The sequence below is a fragment of the Aulostomus chinensis genome, chromosome 11 (assembly GCF_037954235.1).
Source record: "Aulostomus chinensis isolate RoL2024-O1b breed Wild chromosome 11, RoL_Achi_v1.0, whole genome shotgun sequence".
Classification (NCBI taxonomy): Eukaryota; Metazoa; Chordata; class Actinopteri; order Syngnathiformes; family Aulostomidae; genus Aulostomus; species Aulostomus chinensis.
The window spans coordinates 8,581,046-8,606,486 of NC_141330.1; the positions used below are offsets into that span (position 1 = coordinate 8,581,046).

Below are 25,441 nucleotides of genomic sequence, written 5' to 3' on the forward strand. Positions count from 1 at the left end.
AGCCGCTTGAAGAATAAAAGCTGTAATCAAATATCTTTACCCTGCAGGCCTTGAGTGCTGATTTCTTTTTGTATCGTTTGGGGGGGAAAAAAACCCACAAAGTAATAAACTGTGTGACCAAAATCCATCTTGTTAAATCACTCAATACACAATACACAATAATTTGATGTAAAGTGAGAAGTATTGTAGGCAGGTAAAATAAATCTCGCTTCCACTGACAAATGAAAAATATCAAAAGCATAACAAGAGGACAACATGTTCAGAAGGGGTTTTTATCATTTTATCATCAAGGAGTGTCCTGTGTTATAAATTCATCCTATCAGTGTGACGTGATGAAATACTAAGGAGTGAAAGTCTGATCACCTGAGAAAATGTCAGAGTGCAGCAACAACCTGCGAGCTCATTTCATATTGTCAATACAATTGCAAATAATCAACACTACTGGTTCAGTTTGAAAAATTTGAACAGTCGTTTCAATCACGCACTGCAATAATGTGAAATAGGAATTCCTGTTTCATTTGAGCAAATCATGACACTAAATATATGTTGGGGTTAGAGCTCAAAAAGTTTGTGTGGCTAATTAGTCAATCGTGACTGTGAATAAAATCCAGCATGGGGCCTATATTTTCATTTTATTTTGGAAGTCACATGAAGACAGCACAGTGTGACTTAGATGTTTGTCACATCAAGAAGTCATTAGTCTTGACTTAAATTGGAGTTACAGGTGTCCTCAGGCCAGGAGTCTCATCAAATGTGTGAAATTTGGAAAAGACCTGACATTTGTAGTCCACTCAAGAAGTGCTTCCTGTTGTACAGAACTGAAAATTGGCACACAAAAAAACCCTTCTCTTCGTTGTGGTTCTTACACCTTTGATTCCAGAAAATGGCTCATAATTTGTGACTCATTATGCCACCATGCCTTTTTTTAGAGCTCTATACCCCATGTGAATATGCAAAACTGTACACTTACAAAGGCGATGATCTGTATTTCCTTTGCGTGTTTTACTGATGTGCGTCTTTCCTCTTTGCATGTCTTGTTAATCATTTTTGGCAAATTTCGTTTTTTACTTTTGGGATCTTTGTGTTGTAAATTATAGAATTTGTACTGGTCTCAGAAAACCAAAGGACTGCGGCGGTACACTGGTATATCAACAGTCACGTTGGTCCATATGTGTTGTTATTACAAATGAATGCAATGAAATTTGAGTTAAAAGATTAAGAAGATCTACATCTGGAAGAAATATCTGAGCAAACAACCTTCAAATGAAAGTTACAATAACACACCATCCTAACTTTGGGCCACCATAGCAAGTGGGTTCATTAATACCCCTGCTCCTCCCCCACTAATGTTCCTTTTTACCCTCAGAGACTCAGCAGACTCCCTGCAATGTCTGCTGTCATGTCACGCTAAGGGTTTAGAGCAAGAGGAAAGTCAATTATCATTTTCATGTAACCCTTCCAACAGACAAACTTGGCTCGGGTAATAATAGCTTCCAACACCACTGTCTCTTTATTTGACATCAGAGCAGTGTCTCTGACTTGCTACGGTTGGGTCCAATATTATCCAGATCATCAGATAGGAAGTAGATGTTGATCCAGGTGAAGGTCCCTCCCTCCTCCTCACATACTGACAGCACCTCCTCTCAGAAAACACTCAGCTGGAGCCCGCAGATATGGCAACATTTGTAACAATCCTGACCATCTTTGGTGCCGTCTCAGGTGAGCCCTCATCTCTTCTAATAAAGAGTTGCCATTTTAGTGCTAGTCTTTATCTGAACAATCCTGAAAACTGCACCTTAATATCAAATATCAAATCAAAGGTCACACAGGTAACAATACAAAAATCAACTGACCAAATTTTAGAGAAATGCTCTATCATCTAATCATTCTGTGATATGTATATATATATATATATATATATATATATATATATATATATATATAAATACTATATTTTTTCTTCTTTTTTGAAAACTGTGTTGTATTAGCATTCAGTTTTGTTTTAGGACTTGCTAGGAAGCTACAAAGGAGTGAGGCGTATTCCAAAGACATTTGAGAAACAGAATTTGGAAAAAAAAAAAAAGGGGAGAACATTGAGACAGCAAGTCAATCTGAATCTAGCTTGAAATATACATTTAAATGAACCGCAGCACATTTTTTTAATGTTTATGTGTCTTCTTTGTTAAGACCATATTTCTTGAAAAAAATTATTATGGTGATGCAGTTACTACACCTAAGGCTGTTTCGGTTCAAAGTTTGTTCTAGAATAAAAAATTCTACCAGTGCTTAAGCCTGAAATTGTCTCTTTGCAGGATTGAGCCACGGGGTTGGGTTGCTACCTGACAGAATTGAGGGAGCTGTCGGAGGGACGGTGCTGTTCACCACGATGGTGACTCCACCTGTAGCACCAATCGTGGTTACCATTTGGGATGTTGCTGATATCCATGGTACCAGTACCAATATAATAATTTCAGCTATTACGAACATGACTGCGCCAGCGTACAAAGACAGGATCACCCTCTTCAAAGATACTGGATCTCTGGAGCTCAGGAATGTGACTCTTAGAGACAGTGGAGAGTACAATGTCAACATTATACCACTTGGTGAAGAACAGAAGTTTGGATCCTGCAAGCTACTAATACACGGTACAGTAGTACTTCAGTGTCTCACTACAGAATGTAAAGCATATAATTCACTTGATTTGAGAAAACAAACATGAAGATGGTGCTTTCTTAAGTCATGGTAGCCTGAATACTAAATGTCTCCAGTCTCTTGAATGTTTTTTTTTATAAGAAACATAAACATAATAATTATCTTCCTTTGCGGTGGGCACTACAGTACACTGCAACTGAATTTAACTGCCTTCATTTTCTGTACTCACAGTATAAGACCTTGCCATTGAAACTACAGCAAATTAATGCTCATTGACAAATCATGTAGGAAAATTTTCAAATGGCCATTAAGTTTGATTTTAAATTTCATTGATGTCACAATCAGTTTAGTTATCTTTTAATCTAAATTTGTCTTGTTATCAACCTGCACACTAGTTATGTAACCTTCTTGCAGCCAATACTTTATAAAGTGTCATATTAATTCATATCCTGATTTTGACCCTGGAACCTCGTGTTAATTAGAGATCAACATGAGAAGATTAGAGGTACGGTTGTCATAGAAACTCTGAATCTTTGATACAGGGAAAAAGCTATAGCTATTTCAATATCATGGCAAAAAAGTGCAATGCTGGACCAGTTGATTTTCATATTCCTCCATCTTTTTGTAGATACTGTATCCCCTCTCTATGTAGGCAGCTGACTACTAGTTAGCTCAGCTTCATGAACGCTAGCAGTGAAGCAAACCATCACAAAAGTCATATACTAATTCCTCCAAAACCCTCTTTACCTGTATGTGAACCGTGAAAAATGAATGTGAAAATTACAGAGTGTTATTTGATCAGATACATCATCTCCTCTGACTGTAATGGTCCTGGAAGTAATGGTCCTCATTCTCTCTTACAAAGTCAGCCATGATTAGTCCCCTCTGTTATTTTCTTTTTGTCTGCTGCTAAGCTAACAAGTAGCTAAACTAACTAGCATTAAGCTGTCACATTGAGGTCTGGAGCTCCATAGTGCTTGTCTGGCACTAAAAATGATGTGCATGAGGTGGATTTCCAAAAAAGTGACATGTCTTAAAAAAACAAAAGCATCAAAAATGTGTGATTACTTTTGATTACATTTATTGCAAGGTTATTTTGTCTACGCTTGTCACTTGTCCCCTCACAGAGCCTGTCTCCAACGTGACGGTCATGTCAAACACCACAGACTTGTTGGAGTCCAACAGCTCCGTCCGTCTGTCCTGCTCCTCCTCTGGATCTTCTCTCTCCTTCCTCTGGCTGAATGGCAGCTCAGAGGTCACAGCTGGTGGGAGAGTTCAGCTCACCGATGGAGGCTCCACTCTCACTATAGTTAACGTGACCCGCTATGACCAGGGACCATTCAGGTGCCACGCGATCAATCCTGTTAGTAATGGCACCAGTGACTCAGTGCACCTCTACATCAGCTGTGAGTTCCTCTGTGCAATTTTTTTCCATGACTTGAGATTTTATTTTATTTACATCCGGCCAGTCGTATATTTATCCATATAACCATTCCTTGTGCAAGGTCTTTTTGCATCTAATTATATTATAATTATAATGCTGGACTCTACATGCCACATGCTACCTTTCACAAAAAAACACCTACATTTATACTCTTGTTTTGTCTTGAAATGTGCCGCGTTTGTCAGATGGCCCTGAAAACATCGCTTTGATGACATCACCATCACAAGAATACTTCCAAAAAGGGTCAAACCTGAGCCTGTCCTGCTCAGCTGACTCCAGACCCTCTGCCCTGTTCCAGTGGTTTCTGAATGGAAACCTGCTGTCCGATACTGGACCAGAACTCAGACTGGTGAACATTCAGGAGAGTCAGAGTGGGAACTACAGCTGTCGAGCCTTTAACAACAAAACTCTGAGACATCTAACATCTCTGACTTTATCTTTAACTGTGCTTGGTAAGTTTAAATGACTGTTCTTCTCACAGTCATGATATACAAACTGGAATGTAAGAATGTTTTTTCTGTCACAGCACCAGTATCCAACATAAAGATAAAGTCCAGCAGCACAGACTTGTTGGAGTCCAACAGCTCCGTCCGTCTGTCCTGCTCCTCCTCTGGATCTTCTCTCTCCTTCCTCTGGCTGAACGGCAGCTCAGAGGTCACAGCTGGTGGGAGAGTTCAGCTCACCGATGGAGGCTCCACTCTCACTATAGTTAACGTGACCCGCTATGACCAGGGACCATTCAGGTGTCACGTGTTCAATCCTTTCAGTTATGGCACCAGTGATCAAGTGCACCTCTACATCAGCTGTGAGTTACTCATTTCTTCTCCTCGAGTCCTGATTAAGAAACAAGCCACTTTTTTGCCTAGACTAACATGAGTTGGCATTTTTTTCATCTCAACTCCTATATTTCTCACAGATGGACCAGAAAGTATTAATCTGACGAGATCTCCATCACAAGAACACTACGACGAAGGCTCAGACGTCCTCCTCAAGTGCTCTGTTGTCTCCAGTCCCTCAGCACAGTTTAAGTGGTTCATGAACGGAGACCTGATGACTGCTAGTGAACCACAGCTCAGACTGATGAACATTCAGATGCATCAGAGTGGAAACTACACTTGCAAGGCCTTCAACAACAAAACGATGAAATACCAAACATCAAGGTCTGCAGCTATTTCTGTATGGAAATGTAAGTTTGACCCAATGAGCGATATTTCCAACACAGGCATTTTGCTGTTGTGGCAGGCTACTTGCTGTTTTATTTACTATTTCCAGACAGGGAAAGAAAGTATGTTACTCACCGGGTTTGCTTTGTGAACCTTTAAAGTGGCAAGAGTGGGAGGGAGAGCTTTTGGATATTTGTGAGAGATGTTCTACATGATTGTCTAATCAGTTGCAAAGCAGCCGGGTGATTTCCACAGCTCCGTCACCTCACCCTGAACCACAATCCTGAGGTATCATTTCCCTCTTTCACAACTTTACTGTCCTTATTTGAGTCATTTCCCTTCAGCGTCTTTATGTCAGTCGGTTAAGATGATTATGCTCCTAACTTTGAAGTTGTAGCTTTTTCTACTAGAGTGAATGAAAGGACTGTTAATTTGAAGGCAATGTAAGGTTAGAGGAGTACCTTTCTAACCTGCTTTAACAAGATATTTGGATGACCTTCAAAAAGTCGTGTAAAATTTGTATGCATCCTTCTATGACTGACCAGCAACCCAAACGATTGAGTCCTGCAATGAAAATCCAAAAATAAAATCTAGGACATTTATTTTGAGTGGAATTGCAATAACTTTAAATAGTGACAACACTGTTAGGTGGTTTGGGTTAAAATTGACTGACAAATAATAATGGCTGTATATATCCTGGCAAATTGCATGAGTCATATAGGATTACATGAGTCATATAGGAAATAATAGCAAGTTACTTTTCCAAGAATTGAGACCAAGGCATGTCTTGATTTTGGACCTAATAATTTAATTCTTGCTTTCACGGTGTTGTTGTTTGTGTTGTTCGACATGGAGTCTGGTAAGAATTTCGCAAGCTGGAACTGACTTCATTGACACAAAGTAAAAGTCAAGGAGATTGAATTTATTCGATTCATAGATGGTCTGTATGTGTTTCTGTTCACAGCTCAAGTCTCCAACGTGGTGGTAACTCCCAACACCACCGAACTGTTGGAGCTCAGCAGCTCCGTCAGTCTGTCCTGCTCCGCCTATGGATCTTTCCCCTCTTTCCTGTGGTTGAACAGCAGCTCTGTGTTGGCTGCCAGTGAACGAGTTCAGATCACCAACGACGGCACCATTCTCACCATTACTAATGTGACGCGCTATGACCAGGGACCGTTCACGTGTGTTGCCTTCAATAACTTTAGCAATTACACCAGCGATCCGGTGAAACTCACCGTCAGCTGTGAGTTGCTATCCTGTAGTCACATTTGCTGTTAAATGTGCTCCTAGATTTAGAATTGAGTGTTATGGTGGAATACTGAGGCATATGCAGCAAGCTATTAATGATGGTATTTGGGAAAATGCCGCTTTTTGATTTCTTTTTGTTTGTCTCACTTTAGTTGGGCCAGAAAATGTTCATTTGACACAGTTACCATCACAAGAATACTTCCAAAAAGGGTCAAACCTGAGCCTGTCCTGCTCAGCTGACTCCAGACCCTCTGCCCTGTTCCAGTGGTTTCTGAATGGAAACCTGCTGTCCGATACTGGACCGGAACTCAGACTGGTGAACGTTCAGGAGAGTCAGAGTGGGAACTACAGCTGTCGAGCCTTTAACAACAAAACTCTGAAGTATCAAACATCCAAGCCATCAGTTGTCTCTGTAATATGTAAGTCAGAATTAATTTGCTTCAAAACTGGAGCTCAGGTGCCATAATAATTTGGCCTCACCTTTTTTTCCATCAAGTTGCATCATGCAAAATAAACACGATTGTTTTTTGTCACCAACAGCAACAGTTTCCAATGTGGCGGTCATGTCAAACACCACAGACTTGTTGGAGTCCAACAGCTCCGTCCGTCTGTCCTGCTCCTCCTCTGGATCTTCTCTCTCCTTCCTCTGGCTGAACGGCAGCTCAGAGGTCACAGCTGGTGGGAGAGTTCAGCTCACCGATGGAGGCTCCACTCTCACTATAGTTAACGTGACCCGCTATGACCAGGGACCATTCAGGTGCCACGTGTCGAATGGAGTCAGTGATAGTTTCAGCCAGACGGTGAATCTAATCATTAAATGTGAGTTTATAACAAATGGATTCTCCTACAATTTAAGATGGCATTTTGTCCTAAGACAAAGACCTCCATCGAGGTCCAAGTCAGCAGGCCTGAGTCGCAGAATCAGCTGGTAGGCTGCAACTGCATTTAGAGGTCACATGGTTACGCTAACTGCTTAGTTTTGCTGAGTGAGACGAGACTCTCGCATATATTGTTCAAAGACGGTAACTGTTCTTGTGTCAGTTGTTCTATCATGAGAGGCGTGAGACTCTGCTGAACACAAGAATGTAAATTATTGGTTTTTGTGTCCGAAATGCAGGGAAAAGCAAATTAAATATTTTGCTCTTTTTGCTGCGATTGTTACATTGAACAAAGTAAAATTAATTTGTCTTCAATCTGGGAAACAAAAAAAATTCATTTGGAGCATCAAAATTTTTAGTCGTAAGAGTTTAGACAGAAACGTTTGGAAACAGTTGAACACCTTCTAATGAACGAACAATGACCCTAAAGCTCAAAACCTACTCAACAGTGATGTATCTCTTGAATTTTGTTATGTTTTCCTGTTTGGAATATGTCTGACACTTGTGTCACATTACAGATGGACCAGATAGAGTGACCATTATAGGCCCAGATCTCGTCCATGTCGGAGATTTTACGATGCTTTACTGCTCCACCGTGTCTGTACCATCAGCAAAGTTCACCTGGCTTTTGAATCAAGAGCCTACCGATGTTCACGATGCTGTGTACGTCGTACCATCAAGCCAAAGCTCTCACAGTGGGAGGTACACCTGCACTGCTAAGAATATTGCTACAGGGAAGAGTCACACAGTGCACCATATATTAGCTGTTTCAGGTATGTTAAAAAAACACACACACACACACAAAAAAACCAACGTTTAATTATGAAAGGAAAATGCGGATAACTGTGGATTTTCTTTTCCCAGATTTGTCAGGCTGCGACTGCTCAGCAACGGCTGCACGGATGATTGTTATAGCATCTGGAATTTGTCTTATTGTTGCAATCATGAGCATAATTATTGCGTATGGAGTCATAAGAAAGAAAAGGTAAATAAAGAATCAGCCACTCTGTTGAAAATGAAAGCGCATTTATGGATGTATTATGCAAACGCTAGGGAAGACAAATCTAACTCAGCAAGACAGGAGTGGAGTTATTACAGCTGCATTTAAATTGTCAGCCAAACTCAACACATTGTTAACACACAAAAACTTTACATGCAAACAACTACCTGGATTTTTGAGGAACATCTTGCTGGCCAAACTTCACCACCATCTTTTCTATTATACAGATTCAACAGCATATACCCAGCCCACCGAAGAGGTTAGTAGTGTCGAATCTTTTTTTTTTTTCTTGTCTTATTGTGCGAGAATAAACGAGTGTATCCCTCACTTCACTATCAGATTTCAACAATCATCTGCTTTGACCCCTTAGAAAAATTAAGTGGGAGGGAGAAATATGCTGACCAGTATAAGATCACGGGAAAACCTCAGAGCGAGGTGACATCCTTTTGAGGTGAGTGCGGATGTTTTACTCTGTACCAGAACTGGAACATTTTATTTCGAAAGGAAAAAGAACCATTTTTATTTTAGTGACTGTGCTGGTGTCATCAAAAAAAGCGTCCTTATAGGTCAGCATTTACAAAATGTATGGTTGCTCTGTGACAAACAACATTAATTTCTGATAAACCGGCCCACAGGTGAAATGAAGACGCACACAGGAGAAGTCCTCTTGAACATCCTAGAAAACAGGCCTCAGAGTGATTGTTTACTTGCTCGCTCCAGCCGTATTCTGCCTAATTCAGATTACAGTTTACTGTGCTGAGTTTGATTTGAGATGCATTGTAACATTGCAGGTTTTATGTAACCCAGTTTTGATTAATATTCTGTCTTTATGGTCCCAGTGGGAGGTTTGTTGTCGCAGTACTTTGTTGTGATCATGTCTGACGGTACGTGAGTTAAAAACTCATATAAGTATAATTCAAAAGATGTGCAATATTTTTTTAAAGTGATTGCTCTATATTTATATAATGAGTATGATGTTATTTTACAAGATATTTGTGGTTAATGTATTAGTATAACCCTGTCAAGTGTGACCATTGGTTACTCAGAGCCTCTTTCACACAGCGTGCATCAAATTACTGTTTTTCACAATTACCGCCTATTTCTGCTGTACCTTTGATTCAACATTCAGTAAATGAACAAGAGGGTTGGTAACTTGCACAATAAACCCCCATCCAGAAAAAAAATCATGCAAAGAAACACAGCAAAAGCAAAACTTGTGGTTATGGTCAATCACGGTCAAGAGTCAGAGGGTCATCACAGACACTACGGTGGGACAGCAGAGGCGGTACAATTACACAATTAATTACTCATGTTAAAATACAAATACTTGTGTCACACTTGTGTACTTATTCAACCTATTTACTCAAATAAAAGTGCAAGCTCCTAAATGGACCCCAAACTGTAAAGTTTAATGTGTGTGTGTGTGTGTGTGTGTTATTTTTTTTACACTAACAGTTATTTACTGTCCCTTTCAAGAAAACTCCCATCTGTTTCTCTTGTTACGTGCATAAAAAAAAACAACCCTCAAGTTTAAAGTGTAAGAACAAAACGGCATTGATAACTGTGTTGAAATACAGGGAGTCAAAGTAGAATGTGAGAGATTTAAAGTACAGATTTACTTGAAATATCTACTTAAATACTGTAAAATTGTATTTGCAGGTTTTGTTGACCTGTCATCATCTGGCGATCACAATTGTGTAGATGTCAGTCATAAAAGGAGGCACACCACCATCCCGGGGGAAAATTCCACTATGGAGGCCTGATACTGGGTCATAAGATCTGGAAACAACAGAGACGACTGATGGATCTGCTTTCCCAATATTAATAAATGACACGGTTCTGCTGGAACATCTAAGCTAACTAGGTTAACCATTTTTAATTGACGACGACTTTTTTTTTTTTCCGTTCAAGCCATTAAAACCTGACCTTTAACTCATTTGGTGAGCAGCGCTTCCTGGGAATGGCATCGTGAAATAGCTTGTTGTCAGATTGTTCTGGATCATTTATAATTGATTCATGGATGGACCGCCGGATGACAAATAATGAGACTGTTTCACACGACACGAGATAACTAGCGTCCTAAATATCAATGCCAAATTACCAAAGTGCATCATAGAATATTTATTTCATTGGATGTTATTCAACTGCTCTTATCTTTAAAGTGCATAAAACAATCGCAAGTGAGAACAGATAGATGTGCTCCGTTATTGAAGGAATGATTCATCTTTATTTACCACTTCTATTTTTTTTACTACAAAGTTAGCCTTCGTTGTATGCATTTCTCTCTCTACCTACAGAAAAAAAAAAATCAATCTCATTCATAATTCAATATAACACACTTGATGATCCCCATAAACAGAACTGGCAAACAATCTGACAATGTTAATCATGCGAGAAGGATTCAGTTTAAATAAAGCATGTTTGAATATGTATGTGTCAGAGGATAGGACACTGAATTCATCAACAATCTCTCTGGGGAAAACCACACAAGAAATGGTGCAAAAATGGAGTGATAATTGTCACTCTTTCATCAAATCCTACTGAAGCAAAGCAGCATGCACGCTATTTGATTGAATAACAAGTGAAAGGAAAGATAGATTTATATAAATTGTTCATTCTAACACTGTACCTACTTCTTATTAAATGATTCATCGTGACAGATTTCTTTTTTATTTTAAAAAGAGAGCAAGAGAGAGTCTCCAGATCATCACGCCAACGCTCCTGTTAATTATTATTAGTAAGTCCTATTGAGAAATGTTACTTTGTTCATAATTAAAGTCCATGATGAATATCTCATGACACCTGCAATATAAAAATAAAAGGACTTTGCCTGTTATTTATGACTGACGGCAACAAATTCTAAAGCCGGACGGGTACAGGTGCCGTGGATTGTTGCAGCTGTAGTCGTTCCTCTGACCTGTTGTTTGGTGAGATCATATCAACTTTATTGTTATTATCGTGCCATTATTCTCACACAATTAAATCATCAGCAACAGCGGAGCAGATGAGGTCGAGGACAAAGAACATTCATCTTTCATCGAACCTACAGATTTTTCAAGAATTCATTGTGCGGCAAACATACAACATCCTGAGTCTCCTTGCAAAACTGACAGCTGGGATCCACGTGTCCCCGCATCAGGTGGGACGCAGAAATAAAGTAAGACCTCTTCAGTATCCCCCATCCAGGTTTTGAGTTTTTTTCCCTCACCCACACTTTGCGCGAGCCCCTCTCATACTGTTTTCTGATTGGATCCCACTCAACATGCTGTACCTGAACAAGGCACTGAGCACCAGCCAATCAGAGGCGGAGTGGGTCTTCCTCATCTTTTGTGTGGTAATCTGCTGACGCTCCCACACGTTGAACTTTCAACATTTAAATTCACAGACAGACGAAATGTGGAACCCTATTGTTTTAGCTTTGTACCGAAAGGGAAGCTGACAGTGGTTTGGCCACTGAAACCGATGTGTGTGGTAAAACTAAAACAAACAACAGCTCTGTCAGAATATTCCTCTCTGTAAGGTACCTGGGGACATTTGAAACTTGTCTTACTCAAGGAGTGATTTACTTTAATAGAAATGATTCCACTTACACATAAAGAGGCAAAAATCGATGACGATGGGTGTAGGCGAGGTCAAATATAAATATTGTGACTGTGCAAAATGTTGAGCTGCAAACCTGCGACTCAACATGACTTCAAATGGAAAAGTCACAAACACCGAGGACCCCTGCACCGTCACTGAGGGACGCGTTCTCTCGATCACTCCCAGCGACACGACAGAGGTTGAACATCCCTGTATTTACACTGTGAGAGAACATTTACGAAAGAACATCGTTACTGAGTGACTACATGTATGGAGCAGGTGATGTCTGCTGGTGACGCATCCCTGACTGAGATTTCACCTCCCGTTCTGTACATTCACATTTCAGGAATTATAGACGCATGTGACATACAGTGGAGTCAATACCTCATTGTCTCGGCCGTTTGACTTCAAGAAAGGCTTATCGGATTGTGGGTTTATTCATTCAAAATGGCTTATTCACAACAGATATGTTTGACTGTACCTTAGCTTTGCTGAGTTCATCGATTCTTTTTTCTGTATTTGCGCGCACATTAAAGGTATAAGAAGTTTAGCTGATGAAAATATAGGATGCTTAAAGAGAGATGAAGAAGTCACAGGCTTCTACAATCAGTTGAAGAAAAAACTATCAAAAGCAACAATTAATACAAACAAACAAAAACAAGAACAATAATTAAATCAGAGGGACGTGAGAGAAATTAATTTAATATTTGTAAAATGGATTTTAGCTCTACTTACAAACATTCCTAAATATCCACGCTAATTGAATTATCTTTTTTAACAGTTGTTATATATCCTTTTTTATTAAGGGATTTTTGTTTTTCTTGCCTGGGTATTTTCTTGGTTTCGTTGTATTTTGTAGGATGAATAATCCCGGGTGCTATTCATATAATCTCTACGTATATCTGTGAAGAACCTCAGTCAGTTTGGGTGTTAGATGTGCTAGGGAACTAAATTTGACTTGATCTGACGCTCACAATGCGAATGATGCTGTATGAATTATGTGTTTATTTATAGGGAAGTCTACCTGTGGATGTTGATGCGTCGCCCGCATTGCTTTGATCTTCCTCCTATTCAAGGAATGCGACAGCTGACTGCTGCTTGTCAAACACGACTTCCCAAAAGCACTCACCTAAGAGCTCGTAAAACCCTGCCCAACCCCTCCGCCGCCGTGACTGCTCCACGTATACAGAGCCTACATGTATATATACGTTCAAATCAACACAAGCCTGTCAATAAACAGAACCGGGAACAGAGGTCACCTTCAAGGTGATATCCTAAAGGCCTTCATGTGAGCAATGAGCAAATGTGGCTTCATTAAAGCAATACAATTCTTTAAAATGAATCCACTGCATGAAAGGGTTTATCAAAGAGACCAGTGACATCGTGAAAGGAAGCCGCTTGTTTTCTTTGCGTGAGTTTGACCTAATCCACCACAAATAAACATCTTTTTACAACATGCAGCTCAAAATTAAGAGCTCATTGCTGCACAGGTGGACAAAACTGTCTCAGATTTGCCTACGGGGGATGAAATTAAACAGACACTAAAGATGTGTGTGAAAATATTGCTTTGCACACGGAAAAATATGAATGTTTAAGGAACCGCTGAGGTTGGATGGAATGGAAAAGTATGTCAGTGTGCAAAAAAGTTTCATTTTTTTCTCTTGCCAGGCTGTTGAAACTCTTCTAACCTATTCCTCAGTACAGTAAAGGTTAAATAAGAGAATAGATTTAAAAAAAAAAAAAAAGATGCACAAACAGAAGAATACAAGCTTGACTGATTGATTGATTGATTGATTGATTGATTGATTTGATCTAAATATAAGTATGAACTGAGAGAATGTTGACAAATGTATGATTTATTTATGACAAGGTAAATGACCATGTATAACGTCATGCTGGCCATTGGCCATCATGACTTATGCATGATTTTTGACTGTGTAACTGCTGCCCTCTTGAACATTTTCTGTTTTAATTAAACAGGGATTTGTGTTTATGATGAACGCAAAGCATAAAAGATGTTTTATAAATGAAGTAAGCGGTGGAATATTGTCTCACGTGAAATAATTCTGTAGGAATATCTTTAAAAAAAAATCTTTATGACCAAGATCACAATCTTAGACTGTTAATTATCCAACATTTATTGCTAAGATTTAAAGCAAAATTAGCATTAAAAACAGACGATTCCCCGAACTCAACAGACCACCATCTACATGATCAAAGGACGCTTTGACAAAATGAAGCACACAGACTCCATCAAGCTGAACCTGTGAAACTCCTGACTGAACATCGATACCCAAAGGCTTTCTGCTGTATACACAGTGGCATCGTAAACACTGTTAGTGGTTTTCATTACTGCAGGGGTTGGGTGGGGTCCTTGGGGGGGCTGGAGTCAGGTCTGTGTGGGATGATAAAAGTGCAGGAGTACTTGTGACTCTGTGTTTTCTACTTTGGAGGGGAAATGCTGTTGATATCCAGGGACGGGGAGATGCTCCAGACTGCTGTGCTGCTACTTGTTCTATCAGGTATTGATACTCTAGAAAGAACATCACTCTCACCTGAGTGACCAGCTGCATTTTATACGTTGATTTTGTTGGTTGCGGAACATTGAAACCATATACTGGAGCCACATTCTTCTTCCATGGTACTTAGGTACGTGTGTTGGCGAGGGCATCTTACCTCAAGGACCTCTGAGTGGAGCTGTGGCAGGTGCTGTCAAATTCACCACCACAGTCAGACCTCCTGAGAGGCCCTTCCTCTCCATCAACTGGAGCTTTAAAGGTGTGAACATTATCACCTCCACCAGTGTCAATGTCACTGAGCCTGGACACGCCAACAGGATCTCCTTGGACCGAGCGACTGGGGCGCTGGAGCTCAGGAACCTAGTGCTGGAGGACAGTGGGGAGTACACTGTCACCATCATACCAGACGCAGGGCTGCAGAAACAGGGACGCACCTCACTTAATGTTTATGGTGGGTTCAGCGTCCTAGTGAGCTTTTAAAAGTATTTTATAAAACTTCTCTGTCATTTGATGAGGAGAAAGCTTTTTAAAAAATATATCTAAAACAATTGCCAGTCACTCCTGGTGGACATATTTGAGTCAACCTACTCCAAATACCTTGGCCAGGTTTTCTCGGATTTGTTTTGTTTTTGCATTCATTTTGACTTTTGAGGTTAGAATTTGCAGTAGCATTGGCAGATATTTTAGATGAAGTGTGCAATTTTTCTTGAAAAAATGAAAAATAATCGGCCAATTTTGCGAGTAAAACTTTCCATAGATTTCTTAAAATGAGAAAATATCGCCTTAAAAACAAAACAAACACATAAATCTTACTTAAAAAGTCATGCAAGCGAGTGACTTGATCTCAAAGTGTAGAGATGTTTTCTAAACAGAAATTAGACGAATACTCTATACTTGGCAAGACTTCAGTTTTTGCAGTGTGAATAAAAATGTCATTAAAATGAGTGCAAGAAATGTTATTTACTCAATAAACATGGTGTTGGTTGTCCAGCTGTGTCAAAGGTGGTGTATCTTTTAATTTTTCAAATCTTGTGAAGGAGAAGTTTGTCAGGTTAGATTAATCCAAGTCAGGTGAAGACAGACACATTTATTGGTTTTTTTTTCACACATTTTGATGCCAATCATCAATCTTTTCTTAACATTTCCACTTGATGTTTTCTGCCTGGTTGTCAGCACTGGTAACAGGAGCGACCATCCGGACCCCCGCAGCCGTCCTGATTGAAGGCAGAGACTCCACCAACCTCACATGTGATGCCTCTGGCTCCGTCAGCACCAGAGTGTGGATGAAGGACGGCCATCCTCTCCATCCTAATGAAAGAGTCAGCCTCTCCATGGACAACAGAACGGTGTTCATTCGACCTGTTCATAGCTCCAACCACGGCACCTACCAGTGTCGAGTCAGCAACCCTGTCAGCACCATGACTGCGAGCCATCCCCTCACTGTCAACTGTGAGTCCCCTTTAGGTTGGGGCCTTTTGAAGGTCCAGTATTAAGCTCACATCGAGTCACCTCGCAGTGAATTATATGTATGTGACCCTCTTTGGAGAGTGTGGGGAGCTTTACCTCTAATCTTTAATCCTCACTGTACAGATGGACCACATAACGTCACCATCAGTGGACCAGCAGCGGCTCCACCAGGACACAGGGTGATGCTGCGGTGCACCGCAGACTCTGTCCCAACAGCCACCTTCAGGTGGATGTTCAATGGCAACCAGACCCACATTAACACCTCCCAGTACATCGTTGAAAGGTTGGAGGAAGAAAGCATAGGGAACTACACCTGCACTGCCAGAAACAACATCACCCTGCTGGAAAAATCCACAGTTCTTTATCTGAGAGGTAAGGTTGCACAATGTCGGACTGATCGCTGCATTAGTCTGTCAATCATGGAGCACCTAATACGCACCATGTCTTTCTACCCTGAAGCATCGTGCGCTGCTCCCTGCTGGTCGTTTTTAGTGGTGGTGATCAGCGTGACTGGCCTGAGGGGGTTAATGTAGCTGAGGGTAATGATAGGAGGTGAAGTGAATCTTTTATGCTAAATGTGCTCAGTCATTCACATTTATATTCTCTGCTTACGTATTTTTGATGATGATGGTTTTGTGCTTTTCTTTACAGATTCAACAACAGATCTTGACCGAGGACCTGACTGATGTATGAATGTGCTTCAATGTGACTTTGCTGCCACAGCATGGAAACTGTGAAGATCTTGTTAATTAAAAACACTTGGGAATCATTTTTTGGAAATTAATCTGTAGAAGTAAAAGAATCCACTGACATAATTAGTTTACGGTACACATTTATCACTGCATTGTTGAGATTATAACTCTAAATATTCACCTGTTTTCAAAGGTGTAGGAAACGGGTTCCCAAAGATTTCAATCAAACGTGTTTGTTTTGGAAGATTTACCTTTTAAAACATAATGGACATGTTGAATACTTGTGCTTCCCAACCTAGTTTTCAGAGGCCCATAAGTCTCTGATGAGAGAAATAAATATGGTCACAAATGTGGGAGCTTTTCACAGGAAACTGCTCTTTCCTCTCAACTCATCCTGACGTGGTTTGCATCAATTAGATGTGTTTGAACTTGGAGGCATTCAGGATGCAGAGCGATGTCTGTTTCAGTTGCTATTCCTGTCCCAGCCTGTAGAACAGTCATTTACATGCAGGGAACAAGCTGAGTTAGACCGGGAAGCTCTGCATCCTTGACCTGATTAGTCCGTGGAGCACCTGAGGCTGATTTTGCCAACAATTCTGATTGGTGGACGTAATCACACACCTCTGACAAGAAGCGTCCATCAGGAGGTTTGACGCTCTCGCTGGTTTAAGGTTTTCAGTCAGTGCTGCTTTCTGCTCCTTTCAGTCTGATTACAGCTTAACCATCAAACAAGATGAGCGGTAGTTTGAAGCATTTTTCTCATGGCCTCTTCTTTGATTTTTTTTCTTCCCACACAAACACAGAGAAGTAAACGCATTTAAACGCATTTCTTTGGACAAACGTTTCCACCTTTCGAACATAAGATGTCACTGTTGCACCGGTGCAAACTGTACGCGCACCGAGAGGAGGACGGAATAAACAGAGGACCTAAAATTAATTTTATGTTCCGATTTTGTTTCCGTTTGTGGGACGGAAAGGTTTTTATTGGAAACTCCTCCGAAACTTCACGTGATTGGATCTGCTCGTGGAGTCACCGCAAAACGCGGAGGAGAATGGATTTTTTTAAGTCGTCTTTTGGTTAAAAATCAATATTAATATATCTTCATAACAATGTTAATCATGAAATCATACTGACCTTGATGTTTTTCTTCATATCGCTACTGTACAACATTGTTTTGAAAGTCAAGACAAAAGTTCATTATGACCACTGGCCTTTGCGCAGAGAAACTCCAGTGTTTCATTTAGCTTGAAGGCTTCAGAACCTTTCTCAAATGTTTTTTAGCCAGGCTGTGCAGCAACATCGTCGTTCGTGTGGTCACAGTTGGCTTCTTCCTCTTTGCTTGATGCTTCACTGCATGTTGCATTTTTCTCATGTGACGAACTTGCATCCAGTGGACGACTGTACCTCGTTCTAAACATGTAAGTTTCCTCAATTTCGACTTGAAGCCTGATCTTAAAGTTCTTTGATACGAATCTCGTTGTCATCTACTTTTTTGAAAATCACGTATTGTGTTGCAACTTCCTAATTAGCTGCCACCATTCGGCTGTACAGCGTTTGATGTTCCTTTATTCTGTCCTCCTTCTACAGCAATGCATCATGACGAGTGGCAGCAAATCACCTGCAATGCTGAGGACGGTTTACATTTTATTACTTCCAGGTAAGACAAGTACTTTCAACTTTGTTAGATCTACTAAAAGCTGATTTAAGCTGCAAATGTGTCAAGGTGAGAAACTTAACACCGTTTTGATATATTTTTGTGTCACGTTTTAGAATTTTTTTTTCTTTCCACACTTCAGTTGCAGTGATGTGGAAAAACTGCATTTGCTTCACTGGTCAGAAATGTAAAAAATAATTCTCCAAAAAATAAGATTAATTTCGTAAATCCAACAGTGAGGAAATTCAAACATTGCAGAAGCTTAAAAAAGTAGAAGCATAAGGAGAAATTGACAAATAGAATCCAAAATCTCTCCACATGAAAACAATGTACATCTTTCATTTTAGAGGTAAAAATATATAGAAAAAAATATATGTACAGTGAAATGTATCAATAGATATATTTTAGTATTATTGCCTTGTTACGCACAGAGCAGCAACAAACAGGATGATTGCAAAAATGAAGAAATTATTACAAATGAGGATTTTAGAGTATTAAAAAATATAAATGTAGATTATAGAGACCAACATATCAGAATCAGCTTAATATGACTGCTTGTTTAAGTTTATCTTCTGCCTGTCTTTCTTCCTCTTTCTCATTATCAGCATTTTACAGGGAAGTCCGGGCACAGCACGTAAAAGTCAGACCAGAAGTAACCGGAGTCCTCGGCAATGACGTTACCCTTCCATGTCAGTTAATTCAAGGACAAAAATTAACCAACATCAGTCAAACTCAGTGGGCTTTCAATGAAACCAAGGAGGGAGAACCAGCTCCAATTATTGTTTCTAATAACGTTTTTGGAGTTAGTATTGAGTCACCTAAATTTGGGAACAGATTGGATATTGTAGATAAGTCTTTGACGATTAAAGGTGTGGAACTGTCGGATGCAGGTTTTTACATCTGCAGTGTAACTACCTTCCCCGCTGGAAGCTTTAAAGCAACCACCCAACTTGTTGTTCACAGTGAGTATTTTCACACATTGACAGTAGATTCACAGTATTTAAAATAACAGTGATTGTTACCAAGTATATCCTGTTGACTTTTAGTGGTAAAGTTACAATGTGATTTTGTATTCCTTGCTTTTGTTATTTTGTAAAATCTATCTTTCATTATTTATTAGTACTGAATACTGGAGTCCCCGAAATAAAGTTGTCGGTGAACCCCATTTTTCTCCAAACATCATTGAAGCAGGCGGCACGGTGGTGCAGTGGTTTGAACTGCCACCTCACAAAAAGAAGGTTTTGAGTCCCGGTTTGGGCACGGGATCTTTCTGTGTGGAGTCTGCATGTTCTCCCTGTTCCTGTGTGGGTTCTCTCTGGTACTCCAGCTTCCTCCCACAGTCCAAAGACATCAAGAGGGGACGAGGCTGATTGATACTCTAAATTGACCATAGGTGTGGCTGTGAGAGTGAATGGTTGTTTGTCTATATGTGTTGGCCCTGGTGACCCGTCCAGGGTGAACCCCGCCTCTTGCCTGAAGGCTGCTGGGATAGATGGATGGATGGATGGATCATTGAAGCATATTCATTCCTGGCACACACACATTAATACGCCTATGCAAACACACACAATGCATTTAAGAATTTATTTCTCAGCTTTTTCATGAAAGTGAGAAATAAATACTGTAAAACAAGTACTGTGCTATATCACTTTACAAGTTTCTCACATCTAACAAATATTTAATTACATCCATCTATTTTCTATACCGCTTACCGCTGCTAAAGGTTATGGGGGGGGGGGGGCGGTCGGAGCCTATCCCAGCTGACATTGGGTGAGAGGCAGGGCACACCCTGGACAGGTCGACATGGACACTGGGGGAAGGGAAGGGAGGATCGAACCACCGAGGCTTCGCTTGCTAAACGACCACTCTACCTCCAAGCCATGCTGCCTTTATTTAATCACACATGCACCTTTATTAAATACAGCAACTCTAGTTTTGATATTAGATAACTGGGATCCTACAAACAGCATCAACCAGTTGCACATCTCGGGGAACACCGTTAATCACACTCGCGTCTCTTCTTCTAGAACAGTTGCCGCTGTCATCAGGGGTGGTTGCTGCAATAGTGATTGCTGTCCTACTGTTCTTAGTCATCATGGCAGTCATAACTTACCTCCTTTTCTTCCGAAGGTGCGTATGATATGTTACTTGCGCAGGAGGTGCAAATCTCCTGATTAACTCCCATGTCCAGAATTATTTCTGTTGTGCCACTATCAGTCATCCATTTAATGCAAATTTCACATGATAATTAAGTTGTGCATAGTGAACGCATTGCACTAAACTGGAATTGATGGTGGGTGGATAATGAGGATGAGGATTTTTATCATTCACATACAGTTTTGACACATTTAACCCTATATGTCTGATATAACATAGGAGTTGTTCTACCTTTAATGATTGATGCAGCATTAATGTGGTATTGGGTGTCTATTGCATCTATAGTGGTTTTTTTTATATAAATGAATGAACATTAGTGCAAAGGGGATAGATTTTACATGGAAGCCAAAGGTCAAAGCTTTTTGAGGAGATTTGTGTCACGTATCTTTATGCTACAAAGGGAGAAACGTTAAGGTTTTAGTGGATGTTTTTCAGAACGTCCTCTGGTTTGAAGAGGTTTTTTTTACGAAAGTAAGGTTTTGCTAGGCATAAATAGGTAATAGACCTTGTGCACAGCCGGTACTATGAGACATCCTGATGTGATATGCTCACAAGTTGACAGCTGTGCTGAGTGTGTTCAGACACCACACGATTGGATCTTACTCTCCTGCTCTGTATGGAAATAAACACCTACATGACTTCCGTTGTCAAACAGCACACATGCAAGTATGTTGTTCAAAAGGTGCAGTGATGAAACTTGTGGATTGTGTACATCGGCACACCAAACCACCACCAGAAACTGTTTAGGAAAGAGAGGACCTTTTATCACTTATGAATTCAGTGTTATGTACCATATATGATTTCAGTCCCTCATCATCTATCAATCAGATCAGATCATAAGTTCTGAGGTAGAGGAGCAAAAACATCTTTCCAATCAAGAAAAGTCTTAAGTGATGTTATTCACTCTTCTTCCACTAAGGAGAGACACTCCTCAGTCGTTATGTAGCTGATTCTAGAGCGGCACCTCAGGTAAACCAACTTCATCAGAAGCTGCCGTTGTTGTTTTGAACAAACAGTGGTTTCCGGTGTGATCTCATGGCCTTATACAAATGCTTTTATTGGTACCCAAAATGTTGCCCAAATGTGAACTCTTACTGCGAGTTCATCATGGCACACTATTGACGTTATTTAGTGTGTATTTGGTTGTACTTACAGCCTCAATGATTTCATCAGCACAAAAACTAATCGTGTAATTCCTTTACACTCAGATCTAACTCTTCAACCAGGCCCCCAGGTACAGTACATACACACACACACACACAATTTATTTATATCTTTTTTTAAATGGTTTCAGGTTTCAGTTACCTTGGCTAAATGTCATTTGTCTTTCGGATACAGGTGGCGTGCACGTGTCTGTGAGTAAATCTTCTGGAGGAGATTTGGTGAGTTTTTATTACAATGGGATACGATTGAAAATGATAACATTTTACCAACAAAGTGACGGAACGATTATGAAGATTAAAAAAAAGGAACAACAAAATCTTGACAGTTTTCATCTCTCCAACTCCTTATCTGCTTGTAGGATATAGTCTATGCTGATGTCAAGCACAAGCCATCCAGAGGAGTAAATCCTTCATCCAGTGACAAGCAGACTGATGCCAAACATGCTGATGATGTCACATACGCAGAAGTCTCAGTTTTGCGTCAGCAGCCCAAGAGTGATGAAGAGATGTGGATTTAAATAATGAAGAAGTTCCACATTTTTGCACATGATGAGAGCAAAAAACAAAAACAAAAATACACAACTTTGAAAACTGCTGTGTGCAAGTTGAACTTATGATTGTTGTAATTTAATTTGCAAACTCTAATTTTTCAGCCAGACTGCACGGTGGTGCAGTGGTCAGCACTGTCACCTCACAGCAAGAAGGTTCTGGGTTCAAGTCCCGGCTCGGGCACGAGATCTTACTATGTGGAGTCTGCATGTTCTCCCTGTTCCTGTGTGGGTTCTCTCTGGTACTCCGGCTTCCTCCCACAGTCCAAAGACATCAAGAGAGGACGAGGCTGATTGATACTCTAAATTGACCGTAGGTGTGACTGTGAGTGTGAATGGTTGTCTGTCTGCATGTGTTGGCCCTGTGATGGACTGGCGACCTGTCCAGGGTGAACCCTGCCTCTCGCCCGTTGCCGCTGGGATAGGCTCCAGCCCCCTGCAACCCTTAACAGGAATAAGCCAAAGACAATGGGTGGATGGGATGGATGGAATTTTTCAGCCACCAATAAAGGAACTTGAATAGAAATGTAAATGTGAGTTTTTCTATCAACTAGCTTGGAGTTGATAAACTAGACAATGCAATGAGAAATGATGGTTAGCCCTATCCATGTTGCATGCTGTCCTGGGACAAAAATAAAGTCTGGGAGTATCCTGGAAGTGGAGACAGCAGGTCAGTCATGGGAGTTCAGGGAAGAATAAACATGAATATGTTCGATCTGCAAACAAAAGGCCCTACAATCCCTCCATCATACCATCTCTTTTAATTTGTGCATCTCAACTCAACTGGACCTTCCCTGCTCCCAAAAATGTCTATGAATATTTCTGCACCTGAATCTAACCCTGTAGTTAAAGCAAAAAGGGTTACAGCTACAAACTCTGGCTCCCAGGGTGTCCCATGTCTTCACTGTGACCGTTGCACCAGGTCACAGAGAAAAGCAATGAAGAAAATGTGTGAAAATGACACAATCAAGTAGGATCTAAACTCAGTCATGCAAACACCAGGAAGAGCTGCTGCTACATTTCTACGAGAACTGCCTTTATTCCCATTTTACTGTGAACAAGCTAATTTGACAGCATGTTTTTTTTTTCAAGCAGCAGAGAATTCTCAAGCCCAACCGCAAGCGAACATGAGCTTTTTTAAGAGTCAAAGAGGAAGAGGGCTGTAATTACTTTGCTTGTATTTATAAAAGTTCTTGTTCTTTCCTTAATTCTACCTATTTCTGCAAATTTAGTCCCTCTTGGTTTTAAGCGTTAACTCTGGAGGATGAATTGCTTTTTTTTTCTACAAAATGATGATTACAATTGTAGTCTTTGATCAGAGCGAGTATTCTTTCTGCAGGTCGGTAGTGCAAAGCAAACTGCTCAGAGCTCACGCAACAGATGTATGAAGCGGGACTTGCATAAAAAAGGTGACACTGTTGCAGAAATGATACTTACCATTTTATGACATTTGCAACAGTCACTATCACACGTTGGTTTTCCACTTGCATTTCCTGACTCGTTATTTTGTGGTTGTGTACCGGCCACACATCTCCCTATGCACGATCATTTATTTATAGTGCTTTCATGAAATGAAATACTGAAGATGGTAAGAACAAGTGAGTTGACAGCCACAACACAGTTATTGTTAACGCTTCATGAGGGTGAGACTGTTACTGTTGTTGTTGTTAGCACATAGGGGAGTTAAGGCCGATCCCAAGTTTAACCATAGCAGGGACATCTGCAGCTTCCTGTGAGCACGTGGCCAGCGCAGGGTTAGCGTTGTGTGTATGCGTGTGTGTGTGTGTGTTAGTGTGGGGTACTAACACAACCGTCACATCTTGTTTAACTACAGAGACATCCTCAACATCAGTAAACATCATGATTCACTGACCTACGATGGGCAACTGGTTAGCCTGGATAGTTAGCGTGACATTTACCACCAGCTTAGATGTCACTGCACTACTCCTGTTAAACACATGATTTCCACTGAAAGTCTCTTTTTTCCTACGTTTAATGTCTGCAATGGGTGGCCATGCAGTGAAAGAATCAACTTGCCCTTTGTTTTTTATTTTCTTTTTGGGTTGTCGGCAGATGTGGGTGCATTTATGCAACCCACTGTGATGGAGTGTGGACTTTTACTTTCTGTAATGTTATGGGACTATTTTGAGCTAAAGCTAAAGCTAGAACTATTAGTTTAACACATGGAGCTCTGTAGTTTTAAATTCATGAAAGACTGACACTTTTTTTTGACACGTTTAGTGTATGGACGTTATCGCACAGCCATAATGAGGAAATGACTGGGACATGCTCCCCTCTTATGGTAAAGTGGGGTACTACATGTTGCAACGCATCTTTCCATATCATTAGACTACACATAAATCTTTCAAACATCTAAATTGAAACGCAGTGATCCACTTTAGTGTGAGTGGTCGAGTTCCGAACTCAAGCATATTTTTTAATCTGTTAAGAATGAAGAATTTGATTGCAATACTTCTGTAAGTAGCTCTAAAATATTACAATGGTTTAAAAAAAGTGAAGCAACTTAAGCCATCGCTGTCTGTGTGCATTAGCTGATTATATTTATTTAATGTAATTTGTACAGTTTTATTCATGGTGCACAGTGAAAACGTGTACATTTTCTTCTCAAGAAAGATTTTAAATGTTTGCTCTGAGGAAATACCGACAACACATAGACTGAATTTGTCTCATTGGTAGCGTGTTGGTAGAAAATAAAGGGCTTCTTGTTTGTGTCCAAAACAAGAGAAATCACGAACATCAGGACAAATGTGATCTTGATCGAAGAAGTCAATTTTGGCTTGGATCATTAAACATTTAAGTCAACTTTCTCGAGTGGTCTCCAGCACACTATTCCTCCTACTGTGTGTGTATCAGACTTTAGGAATGAACATTTCATTTTCATTTTTTAACCATCATCTGCTTCCTCCTGCCACCAAACTGGAAGCTCTTTAGGCCCAGGAATTGGAGGTCCAGTTGGAATTGAGTGACCACGCTCTGGAACGTGTCATCCTGCCATGTCAGTTCATCCAAGGACAAGCTACCAAAATCGCTCAAGGAAAATATATAATTCTTACCACTAAGGTCTGTCTTGGAGTTAATGTAAACTCCTCCCTGGAGGAGAGACTGAGGACTGCAGATAAATCTTTGATGATCTAAAGATGTGACGATGTCAGGTGCAGGTTTGTACGCCTGCACCATAGCAACCTTCCCTGCTGGAGACTTCAAAGGAACCACCAAACTTGTCGTTCAAGGTAAGTAAGTAAAACTTTTTAT

At 40.3% G+C, this 25,441-nt stretch overlaps 3 protein-coding genes across 3 annotated transcripts; all 3 read left to right on the forward strand.

The window, feature by feature from the left end:
• Positions 1 to 1,673: 1,673 nt before the first annotated feature.
• On the forward strand, positions 1,674 to 8,835 carry LOC147253112 (cell adhesion molecule CEACAM5-like). The gene is made up of 11 exons (XM_086218728.1): positions 1,674 to 1,719; positions 2,313 to 2,645; positions 3,780 to 4,058; positions 4,282 to 4,548; positions 4,623 to 4,901; positions 5,013 to 5,282; positions 6,224 to 6,502; positions 6,660 to 6,926; positions 7,048 to 7,326; positions 7,904 to 8,158; positions 8,756 to 8,835. The coding sequence occupies exons 1-11, from the start codon at positions 1,674 to 1,676 to the stop codon at positions 8,833 to 8,835; spliced, it is 2,634 nt and encodes an 877-aa protein (XP_086074854.1).
• A 424-nt stretch (positions 8,836 to 9,259) lies between these two features.
• On the forward strand, positions 9,260 to 16,639 carry LOC147253113 (cell adhesion molecule CEACAM2-like). Its single transcript, XM_086218743.1, has 5 exons — positions 9,260 to 9,269; positions 14,617 to 14,937; positions 15,660 to 15,935; positions 16,077 to 16,325; positions 16,605 to 16,639. The coding sequence occupies exons 1-5, from the start codon at positions 9,260 to 9,262 to the stop codon at positions 16,637 to 16,639; spliced, it is 891 nt and encodes a 296-aa protein (XP_086074869.1).
• Positions 16,640 to 17,630: 991 nt separating this feature from the next.
• On the forward strand, positions 17,631 to 22,666 carry LOC147253114 (nectin-3-like protein). Its single transcript, XM_086217142.1, has 7 exons — positions 17,631 to 18,064; positions 18,234 to 18,303; positions 18,906 to 19,262; positions 20,328 to 20,430; positions 21,666 to 21,691; positions 21,796 to 21,839; positions 21,980 to 22,666. The coding sequence occupies exons 2-7, from the start codon at positions 18,243 to 18,245 to the stop codon at positions 22,136 to 22,138; spliced, it is 750 nt and encodes a 249-aa protein (XP_086073268.1). The 5' UTR covers positions 17,631 to 18,064; positions 18,234 to 18,242; the 3' UTR covers positions 22,139 to 22,666.
• Positions 22,667 to 25,441: the final 2,775 nt, after the last annotated feature.